Source organism: Phalangium opilio, unplaced genomic scaffold, assembly GCF_054372755.1.
Source record: "Phalangium opilio isolate 3A_F unplaced genomic scaffold, DU_Popi_V2 ptg000089l_1, whole genome shotgun sequence".
NCBI lineage: Eukaryota > Metazoa > Arthropoda > Arachnida > Opiliones > Phalangiidae > Phalangium > Phalangium opilio.
In genome coordinates, this window is record NW_028324194.1 from 6,799,509 (window position 1) to 6,811,794 (window position 12,286).

The window sequence follows — 12,286 nt, forward strand, 5'->3', positions numbered from 1 at the left end:
TCCAAAAATTAGTTACTAATTGTCACTTTTTTTTTGGATTTTTCAAATCGAAAAATACGCCCTAAGAGAATTGATAGTAAAAGGGGCTGGCCGGAGCTATTGGGGTGAAGTGGGGGGTCAAACTGTTGGTTAGCATATTGCTTACCCGCCCACCGCGACGGTGGCACCATTCCTTATGGCCAAAGAGCCGCGCGTTTTCCCCCTGAACTAAGGGCGGTCTCCCCCCAACAGCGCCGGTGAGCCCCTTTAAACTGAGTTTTCCAAGTGACTTTAAAGTCGATTATCCGAATGATTTCAGTTACTTTTCCATCTGATTCCATTTGGTTTTCCAAGTGATTGTAATGGATATGCCGCCCCATTTCAAGGAAGCCTAAATCTTACTTCATTTAAGAGAAGACAACGAAGACCACCCATCTGGTTCGATTCCCACCGCTGGAACTGATATTTATTTAGATATCTGGCCTCTTTCGAATGATACATTGAAGTTCAGAGTATAACAGAGGCTACACGCCAGAAGACGTAGCGCAGTATCTAGCGTGCCAGTAAGCCACACAGCGAACCCCGGTTCGAAACCCGGCCAGGAAGGTACTTATTTAAAATCGTGCCTCTTTTAAATGGTGCATCGCGGTTTGTTATATTCAAGTTGAATTTATCACGCTATTTACGCAAGTGGTGTGGTGGCGCAGTTGCTTGAGTCGTTGTTGTACACACGACGGGCCCGGGGTCGAGCCCCGGTGGCTGAAATGAGTTGGGGTCATCTTGTAATCCTGCCTGAACATGGAAGTCAGCAAACATACACCACCCTACTAATACGTTAGCTAGAAAAAACAAAAATGAAATTTTTTGTTTCCTTGAAGAGCCTTCGAACCCGGCTCCGTAGCGTGTATATTGACGACGCAACCTACTGCGGCCACCACACCACTGGCATAACTACAGTGATAAATTCAACCTTAATATAACAAAGTACCGTTTAAAAGAGCCACGATTTCTACTTAAAAGCATTTTTTACGCCGGGATTCGAACCGGGGTTCGCGGTGAGGCTTAAAGAAATGGGCGGCTCCGTTGATGCCCCTTAAAGATTCCTTTTCTGCCACACGTTGGCTAAGCTTGGCAAAGGCTAGTTAAACCAAAGGCAGGAACCAATGGAACCTAGTGCATTAGGTCTGATTGGTTCCTGCCTTTGGCAAGGTAAAATTCGTGTCCAGAAGATTAGCCAGCATGCTAGGGGTGATAATGGAGCCGCCTGTTACTTTAAACTTCAATGCAGATTTAAATATAATAATCAGTTCCACCGGTGGGAACCGAACTACGTTCAACGGAACGCTTCTTGACGACGCAAGCCACTGAGCCACAACACTACTTGTACCATTAGCTTAGTAAATTGAACAACAATATAACAAAGCGCGAGGTACCATTTAAAAGAGCCACGATTTTAAATAAGTACCTTCTTCCTCGCCGGCATTCGATCCGGGGTACACGGTGTGGCTTACAGGCACGCTACCTAACACGCCACCTCTTTCGTTGCATAACCTCCTTTATAAATTGAACTTCAATGCATCATCAAAAGAGGTCAGATTTTTGCATAATTATAATTCAACCGTCGGGATTCGAAACGGGGTCCGCGGGTATAGTGAGCAGAGACGCTACCTAACGCGTCGCCTCGTAAGTGATCTCAACCGCGTTATAAATTGAACCAGGAGGGGCTGGAATGGCTAAGGGGGCTCTCGTTGTACCCTTGATGGTGGGAACATAAGGCGAGTCCTTTTTTATAGAAGTGTAGCTCCTCCCCCTACGTCTGTTTAGCTGTCTACCGAAGGCGAAAAATGTCATGACTCGTTAAAAAAGGCATGGCAGAAGTGACCTTTTAGATTTTTTAAAGTTAAATGCGCTGATTCGCCGCCGTTCGCGTTCATATTCGATTCTCTCAGCCTAGGCAGAGGACCTAGGGTAGAGGGTGGAGAATTATAGCAAACAAGTTTTTTTGGCAGCCAATGAATGAATGAAAATAATTTAAGTGGTAAATACGATTTTTACGTCAGGCTATGACGTCACTGGCGTAAATTAAGCCACGCCAGTTGTTACTAAGATCATTTCACCAGAGAGACTTTATAATAGGGAGTGAAGCTCTTGCCCTTGACAGTGCTAAATACAATGTAGCTCAAACAAATAGGCTGCGACGCTAAAACGGGCCAGGTAAATTTCCGGTCACATGACTCTCCTTTAATTTTAAAGTTTGCCCTCCATACCCAAGTTTGTACAATTACCCAATAAGGGTTCACGATTTCGAGTGCGACTGGCGCCATTTTTGCCCATTTGGAGTTATTTTAAGTCAGACGTTTCCCTTTCCCTAAAAAGGTAGTGTCCATCTCCCCTAGACCCTCCCGCAACATTCTAGACCCATCCTAGAGGGAGGGGCCACAAAAAATTATACCGGAAATGGACCTGGCCAGTTTTGTTGATCACGTGATTTTTGAGCTACATAATATTCCTCAGTTTCGTCTCCCTATGATAAATTCTCTCTGATTTCACGCCGATTAGGATTTGACCTTAGCCATTCCAACCCCTCGTCCCCTCCATACATTCCTGATCGAACTTCAATAATAATGCCAAATGAACCGTTTAAACTTTACGGCATGCTAGCTATTTTTCCTAATATTGAACCATCATTACCAAAGCCATTATTGCAGCTTTTCGCCAGTAAACCGAGATTATATCCCTGTCTTTAAATTAAGGGCCATTTTCAGTCAACTTTTTCCGAGCTTTTTGCTTTGGCCTTTTCTTTCGAACTTTTAACGCGCTTCCGAACCCAAAAAAACAAACAAAATCGAAAAGCCGCAACTCGGATCGTTTTCAAACAAGCATCAAATGAAAAAGATTGACTAAAGAAGGCGTAACTCAATTACTTTTTCTTTAAGCGGCTAAAATTTAAAGAAAAGGAGAAACAAATATCAAACTCATTTAAATATCCGTTTCTCGAACTGAATTTGAAGCTTGTTTGAATACCATCTACAATTTGTGTTCCTGCCTTTGTCTTTGACTGAACATTACTTTAGACGCAAAGGCTTACTTTTTGATCGACAAAATCTTGATTGAAAATGGGCCTTTAAAAATGAACATTTAACTTGATGGCGTCGTAACGCTGTCGAGTTTTAAGTTTTGATTTCGCAAATGTGCGTGCAAAACAAAGCGGACTCTAAAACGACTTTAATAACACTCCGTGATTGCTTCTCGCGTATGCCATCATTTCAAAAAGTAATTATTCCAACTTGCCGTCGAGGGCCCAGCCACTGAGTGTAATCAGTGAGCCTCGCTTGTACAAAAATGATTACGCGTGGAGCGGAAATCTGAGGGTGATGAGCTCCTCGTTTGGCGCTGTTAATCCAAGTCTGTTTCCGTGATTAGAAATGAACGTTTTAACTAAATGGTGTCGAAACACTATTAAGGCTCTGTTTTGAGAGGATAATTATGACAACGAAATGAGCGTGCGGACATAATTGGACTCTTCGGTCGATTCTGGCGGTAAAACTCGATTTGACTTCTCTTGGTGAAGATACGCTGTAGATCCGATCATTTTGAGTATTCAAATTTAGCATAAATTTGCTGTTGGACAAGGCTTATCTTTGTTTAACATGGAAGAAGTGGTCTATAACGTAAGCGTACTCAGTATCAATGAAAAGGTAAGTTATCAATATCTGAAAACGTTTTAGTTGTGAATACTCTTAAAGATAGTGTTCGTTGTCACGCTAACTTGATTGTAAGATTGTCGAAATAGTGCGTCGGAGTTTTTTGAGTTAAATTTGAAGAAATTGCGCATTGAGATTCCGTGTTACAGACTATAGTTCTGAACTTTATGATAACATATTAAATTTAATCCTCTTAATTGAATAAAATTTAAATTTGTTAAGTAAAATTTAATTGCGTAATAAATTTTAATTTCCTAGCCGCTTTGGGATTTTCCTAAATACTCAGTTCACAGAATGATTTATAACGTATTTGAAAACAATAAACATCTCCGGTAAAGTATGCCTTGTATTCGTTACCCAAGAGCAAATACAGGTGGAGTACAATTCTCAACTGTTAAAAATTGCCTTGAACACGCGTCTAAGCAAAAACAAATTTCATCTTGTCCGTACACTCTAAGAAATTACCGTAAAATTAACGGAAGCGAAACGATACCAAAACGCTACTAGCTGGAATTAATTTTACTGCTTTAACATATTTAAGTCTATGATTAAATGCTATTAATTATTATTGAATAATTGCCATAAAATTAACGGTTTGCTGCGTATGAAATTTACGGTAACGTCTTCTCCAAAATAAACAGTTATCATGGACTTAATATTTATAAAGGCTGTGTTGCTGTTATTTATTATAGTTGTCGTTGACCCTTCAATCAGTTTTTAATTACGAGTGTAAACGACATTTCAGATTATGATCTGTTTGTGGTTTGTGTGTGGAGGTTGGATGGACGAAAAGACCTTTTTAGCTAGGCGTGGTAAGAACTTAAAGTACCCCAATGTTGGGTAATCTCGAATATTACCTTAGAGAAAGAGAAAACACGTACAATGTACAACATTAGCTCATACGAAATTAACACTCCCCACCCTCAACCACACGTAGCTAGTACGGAAATTGAATTTGCGTGACTTGTCTTCATAACGGTTTCTATTTTACCCTCGCTTCAAAAAACATTTCAACGTTATCTCTATGGGAAAATTTAGTGTTTCTCACCAAAAAGTCGGATTCATTTTATGGATTCTAAAACCATGCCCCTTAGCAAACTTGATTTTCGATAAAAGTTGTTCAAGGTTCTATAGTTTGGTACTCTTGCTTGGTTTGTTGTTGGTGTTGTAAACGACACTTTCCTAATTGATCTTATATTTTAAGGTACATACACGTAAAATTTGATCCCTCATACTGCACTCACAGCGCTGACGATTTGGTATGTAACTATAAATAAATTATTTTAGCTCCAAGTTTGAAATAAGTGCCCCACCCTCGGTTTCATTGAGAAGCTTCGTTCGAAAAACCTCTGATTTATATAGGAAAAGATAGAATTAATTTCTGTGAATTCAAAAATATCAAGCTTTTAATTCTCCGATTTCTGCTTATTTGGCAATATTGCAAGCATCTTCTAATTGCAAGCATCTTCCTAGCCGCGCCCCCTCCACACACACACTCACCCTTATATTACCTTTCTAACCCTAAGAAGACCACCGGGCCTCCGTTATTTTTCCATGACATCACTCTCTTGGACAAACACGTTTTATCCCAAATAACAACCCTTTTTCTCTCCCTCTCGACGAACATGCTTCAAATGAAATCCACTTTTTATGAAAGGGTAAAACGTTTTCCGTAGTCCGACGTCACAGATATATTTTTCACGTGAGATGGTGCCACTCTCTCTGCTATATCAGACCCAGAGTTTAGACTGGCGAGAAGCTCGAGACGCTTATAGGATTCCGCGATTTTTTTTCTCACGTCATAGTGATGTCATAAAACGGGCAAACAAGCTCGACAAGACAAAATTGTTGAAATATCGAAACTGAGTTTTCGTGATTTTTCAATGGATTTTTTTCGTGGTAAAATATGATATGGAATTGTAAATTCGCATACCCTTTAACTTTTTTTTCATTTCACTGTATAATTTTAAAGCGAATGAGTTCAACTTGTTTCAACCCTTTATGCTCCCATTAAGGCCGAACTAAATACAAACTGTTTTTCACATACACAGTACCAGGAAGCGGACCTGTCAGCAATACCAATCAGTTACGAATTTGCAATGCGAGTAAATAAGTCCTTAACATTGACAGTGCCATTCATGTACTCCCATCAAAGATTACTGTCTGTCAAAAATCTCACGTTCAACGCTGCTCCAGTCGGAGCCTTCGACGATTTAAAAACTATTTCCATTGGTGTAAGTATAGAGATGTGGGTCCGTAAATTACCGGCAATTTTACAAAAGTAATTCACTGGTGCATTACGTAAATTACCCCGGTAATAAGCCTGTTATAGAATAAATATACCATACGGTTATTTTTGTTTTTCCATATTTTTAATCGCTAACTTACAGGTAATTTGTACAGATGTTTTGGAAAAAAATCCCATGTAATTTCTATGGGAAATATCGAGGTTTTCGTAAAAAGGGCCGATTAATTTTAAGCAAATGAAAACCACCCTTAGCAACTTTATTTTTATAAATTAAACTATTATGTGGATCACTTTGAAATTTTAACCACATATTGAGAACCCGAATTGTAGTTTTGAGGAATTTTTTCAAAACATTTAATACAATACGAAAAAAGTTACATCCACAGAAAAAACCATCCTTATACATTAAAGCAAAAATAAATAGATTAAAGTCAGTATGAAATCTTATCACTCTAGAATTTGCAAAGTAATTCATAATCTCTGCTTCTCTGAAAACATTTTTCCAGATTTGGAACGGGTTGCTTTGCGTCATGGGAGTGTTAACGATGATTGATATCATTCACAAGCGAGTGAAGGGAATTCCAGAATCAATGATGTCCGTCGCTGCTCAAAAACTCTTTCTTTACTTCGGAGCCATTTTGGGAAAAGGTAGAGTTTCCAGAGTCGAAAAATCGGGCTTTTAAAATTTTGGACATTAAGGGGCAGTTAGTTACAAAATTTTAAAGGGCGCGCCCTGATTCCTATGCCAAGCAGAGCCGCGGTGGTCTAGTGTGACGTCACACAAGCGAATTGTTGGAGAGAAAAGATTCCGATGAGAGCGTGAGCCCCCCCCCCCTTGTCTGTCTCGCACCGTCGCACGCGTAAATACTAAATCTATAAATTTTGCACGCCATCTATGATGGACGCGCAAAATTAAAAATACATCCAATCAAAAGAAATGAAAACAAAATAACCCCTTACAGCTTGGCATTTTCTATCCATTTTCCACAAATTAGTGGATAAACGATTATTTATAAACAAAGTTGAGGACATAATACGATTTAACAAGCAAGTTCTGAGGATAATGGCGTTGACAATGGAGAGATAATGCGGATTTCCTACAAACCGTCCTTATACATTAAAGTTAGGTAGTGAAATGCAATTTCCCGAACTTTCCTGAACTATATTAATGAGGTATTGAGTTTGGGAACACGTTTGCTTCGATTTGCAAACTGCGATCGCGGTCCCCTTGGTTGTAAGAATGCAGCACAAAGACACACCCACACGTCCAGTACTGTGAATGGTCTTAGTCAAGCAAAATGAACAGTGCCTTCAACCACTCAATCTTGTTCTTTTGATTTGTGTCGGTTCAGGCTTCGATATTCCTTCGTCACTGGCGATTCGCTTCAGCGTTGGAGTTTACCTCTTGATAGTAGTGGTTTTCGTCAATTTGTTCAACGGAGTCTTGAAAGCCAATTTCTCGTCTCAGAAGATAGAGAACATTTACGGAATTCCCGATTTATTGAAAGTACCCGACGTCCAAGTTTACATTTCTCCGGCTATACAGGACATTGTCAAAAAATCGGTGGAGATTTTTAAATACTTTAATCTCATTCCTAAAGTCCATTAATAAAATTTCAATCCTAACAGACTGACGATGAAATGAAAACTTTCTGGCATCAGCAAGGCCCCAAAAACACCTCATTAACAAAGAGATACTTATCGTCAGGAAAGCAAATATTGTTTGGAGACTTATCTTTTTTACAACTGGCCTTGTTATATTTCTTCGGTGAGTCAGAGCTGAAAGTATTGCATTTTCATCTTGGTTCGGCCACGTACTTGCAACAAACGCTAGTGCTCCCAGTTAACAATGCAACAATGAATCCCAAAGCTCTGAAGTACATCAACCAAAGGTTAGTTAACTTTCTTAATGCAAGAATAGCCTGTGTTTTCGTCTTTCTCATTAGCACATTGACGATGATCTTTAACATGAAACGTAGCTTCTTGAGTTTTCTTTAATAATTCTATACCTTTAAATGGAAATTTCAAGCAGTTTCATTTACACCTGCCGATAGCCTATTTTCATACAACTGCTAAATTTTGACAGCGCTCATTTGATAATCGGCTGTTTAAACCAAACTCCCCAAGCGATCCAATCCCGAAACACGGTTAAAATAAACATCACGAAATTGTTAAATGTATATTTTGCTACAGATCCATGAAATCCACCCGAATTCAATAAAGTACTCGCGTATTTTAATCGAAATCGGTATAATTATCGTGAACCATTCATAATGTCACTTGAAATCTTAGAAGCGTATAATTTTTCAATTCCCGACCAAAAACTATCAAATAAAGTCAGCTTTAATCATGCGGACAAATTTTGAAACGTGATTTAAGTTACTGAATTGAAAAATTAGAGTGTCTCACCATTTCATGATTGCAGATTGCGGTCTTTCATGGAAAACGGCCAAATCACAGCATTTCACCGCTTGTACGAGAGAGACTTTCACATCGAACTGGAACCACAACATTCGACGGCTGAGAACGAAGTACACGTACTCAGATTCAAAGACATTGAAGCCAAGTTCAGATTTTGGGCGGCAATGCTTGGAGTCGCTTCATTCATCTTCACCGTCGAGCTACTGACAAGATTCCAGTTTCGAGAACCACTGCACATCATTAGGCTTAAACGAAGATTGTAGGAATGAAACCTCTTGTAACCGGAAAGTGATTTAAAACGATTCTGATCCGAACAAACACATCGCTCTGAGTAGGTTCCGTCTATTTGCACGAAGCATAGATACCTTCATGGTTATATCACACATGCAAAATTGTACACTACCAGCAAGCAAAGACGAAGTAATCCAGCACAGATAATAGCAGATTACAAATTTATACATAAATTGAAGCGAGGCCGCATTCGACCGAATGAAATTTAGCATACACAATAGCAGACGACGGTAACCGCGAACTAGCACAAGACTACTTTAAGGGAGTGAATAATCCTAATATAACTACGCCGGTACAGCGGCCAATTACGGCAAAACTCTGATGTCTCGCGACTTTTGTCCATTTTCACACTTTTCCCTCGACCACTTTTGGTGATACCAAGAAGTGATATCTAGTTCACTAGGGAGAAGGTATAAATTCGCCACCATTTCTAGCTCTTTTATCTCCAGTCCAAACGTAGCCTGTCCGAAGTTACTCCCCGCCTCTAAATTACAATTAGCATCTCATTGGTTCTTGAAACTAACGTCAGGGCGACGCGAATGACGACAATTACTGACGACTGAGGAGAGGCGAAATAGCCCGGCCTCCTTGTATTTTGAAAGGAGGACTGGGACTATGTCGCGCGAATACTTAGGCATCCTATACCTTCTCCCTTGTAAACTAGATATCGCTTCTTGGTGATACTAAGCTACTATATTTCTTATTGTCGTTCTCGTATGAAACCGAGTTTATTTAAACGGATGAAACTTGAGAATGACCATAAGCTGAAGTATCAATAATGGCGTGTAAATAGCAAACGCAATCTTCGAAAAATACTCAACTAACCAAAGTACTAAGTGAAACAAAATAGAAGTTCTTACAATAATTGTAACCGCAAGCAAATTCTTCTGTCAGGCGTGTCAGTGAATGAAACCAGTCTTTTTCAAAATTCATAAAAAATGGAATTATCTAGTGAGGAATACAAAGTTAATAGTATATAGGCATACTACTTTATTACTTTGAATATTGAAATTACTAATTCGAGATAACTCTTAAAACGAAAATACGCGTAGGAATTTGTTTACGAGATATATAAATTACTACATAGATATTTATATTGGACATTTCTAGAATGTCTTTGGAATATCCCCAGAATGTTATAAAAGTAATTCGTACAAAACCAAATGAACACAGGATGTTCAACGGAGGTAATTGGGTTAAAATGGACATTCTTAGAATGTCCATGTTAGGTCCTATGAACATCTTCATGTATATATTTACAACGTCTTATTGATCAACATAATGGTGACATTTGGTTATCCATGGAACATCTAATATAAATCAAGTCAGGTTATTTGGATATCTATTGGATGTATTGAATATCCATAAGAGATATATCCTGAATGTCCTGGGGACCTTTTGTGTTTGCTGGGTATTGATGTATTCTAAGAAATAAATGGAAAATAAATAATTACTAAATGTATTTGTGGGAAAATAAATAATTACTAAATGTTTTTGTGGGAAAATAAATAATTACTAAATGTATTTGTGGGAAAATAAATAATTACTCAATGTATTTGTGGGAAAATAAATAATTACTAAATGTATTTGTGGGAAAATAAATAATTACTAAATGTATTTGTGGAAAAATAAATAATTACTAAATGTATTTGTGGGAAAATAAATAATTACTAAATGTATTTGTGGGAAAATAAATAATTACTAAATGTATTTGTGGGAAAATAAATAATTACTAAATGTATTTGTGGGAAAATAAATAATTACTCAATGTATTTGTGGGAAAATAAATAATTACTAAATGTATTTGTGGAAAAATAAATAATTACTAAATGTATTTGTGGGAAAATAAATAATTACTAAATGTATTTGTGGGAAAATAAATAATTACTAAATGTATTTGTGGGAAAATAAATAATTACTAAATGTATTTGTGGGAAAATAAATAATTACTCAATGTATTTGTGGGAAAATAAATAATTACTAAATGTATTTGTGGGAAAATAAATAATTACTAAATGCATTTGTGGGAAAATAAATAATTACTAAATGTATTTGTGGGAAAATAAATAATTACTAAATGTATTTGTGGGAAAATAAATAATTACTAAATGCATTTGTGGGAAAATAAATAATTACTAAATGTATTTGTGGGAAAATAAATAATTACTCAATGTATTTGTGGGAAAATAAATAATTACTAAATGTATTTGTGGAAAAATAAATAATTACTAAATGTATTTGTGGGAAAATAAATAATTACTAAATGTATTTGTGGGAAAATAAATAATTACTAAATGTATTTGTGGGAAAATAAATAATTACTAAATGTATTTGTGGGAAAATAAATAATTACTAAATGTATTTGTGGGAAAATAAATAATTACTAAATGTATTTGTGGGAAAATAAATAATTACTAAATGTATTTGTGGGAAAATAAATAATTACTAAATGTATTTGTGGGAAAATAAATAATTACTCAATGTATTTGTGGGAAAATAAATAATTACTCAATGTATTTGTGGGAAAATAAATAATTACTAAATGTATTTGTGGGAAAATAAATAATTACTAAATGTATTTGTGGGAAAATAAATAATTACTCAATGTATTTGTGGGAAAATAAATAATTACTCAATGTATTTGTGGAAAAATAAATAATTACTAAATGTATTTGTGGGAAAATAAATAATTACTAAATGTATTTGTGGGAAAATAAATAATTACTAAATGTATTTGTGGGAAAATAAATAATTACTAAATGTATTTGTGGGAAAATAAATAATTACTAAATGTATTTGTGGGAAAATAAATAATTACTAAATGTATTTGTGGGAAAATAAATAATTACTAAATGTATTTGTGGGAAAATAAATAATTACTCAATGTATTTGTGGGTAAATAAATAATTACTCAATGTATTTGTGGGAAAATAAATAATTACTAAATGTATTTGTGGGAAAATAAATAATTACTAAATGTATTTGTGGGAAAATAAATAATTACTAAATGCATTTGTGGGAAAATAAATAATTACTAAATGTATTTGTGGGAAAATAAATAATTACTAAATGTATTTGTGGGAAAATAAATAATTACTAAATGTATTTGTGGGAAAATAAATAATTACTAAATGTAAATGTATTTTGATAGGGGGTGGATATATTTTTTTTTTTTTTTCATTTTTATTTGCTCTTGTTACTAGCGAACCTTGATTTATCATAAGTCTATTATGTAAGGTCCCCATAAGTCAGAAACAAAGTCAATTTAAGTCATTAGCAAATGCCCCTAATGAAGGAAGCAGGTAAGGAAATTTCATCGCCCCCTGTCGGACTCTGGAGGTACCACAAAGCGGAGCTGACATAATCGAATTTCTTATTGCGCATATCTTAGTCTTAAAGATTGAATCGTAGGCAGGTTTAAAAATGGCGCCGGCCAGGAATGGAGCTGGGAGGTATTAGCCTAAACTAAAGTAGTATTTAAATGAAGAAGTGCATAAAGAGGTAGAATGTATTCAAGGTTAGTAGAAAACAATTTGCACGAAAAGTATCTAGTGTTACTATAAGATTATCTTCTTAACACCGTTGAAGATGTTCAATCTGAAGTTAAGCCTTGCCATTTAAAGTCTTATTAAGGCAAACTGCC

At 36.3% G+C, this 12,286-nt stretch overlaps 1 protein-coding gene across 1 annotated transcript; it reads left to right on the forward strand.

The window, feature by feature from the left end:
* The first annotated feature begins 1,694 nt into the window (after positions 1–1,694).
* Positions 1,695–10,026, forward strand: LOC149647262 (uncharacterized). The gene is made up of 9 exons (XM_089850144.1): positions 1,695–3,519; positions 3,591–3,677; positions 3,942–4,015; positions 4,888–4,942; positions 5,735–5,917; positions 6,438–6,579; positions 7,284–7,495; positions 7,561–7,823; positions 8,357–10,026. The coding sequence occupies exons 2-9, from the start codon at positions 3,630–3,632 to the stop codon at positions 8,613–8,615; spliced, it is 1,236 nt and encodes a 411-aa protein (XP_089706270.1). The 5' UTR covers positions 1,695–3,519; positions 3,591–3,629; the 3' UTR covers positions 8,616–10,026.
* Positions 10,027–12,286: the final 2,260 nt, after the last annotated feature.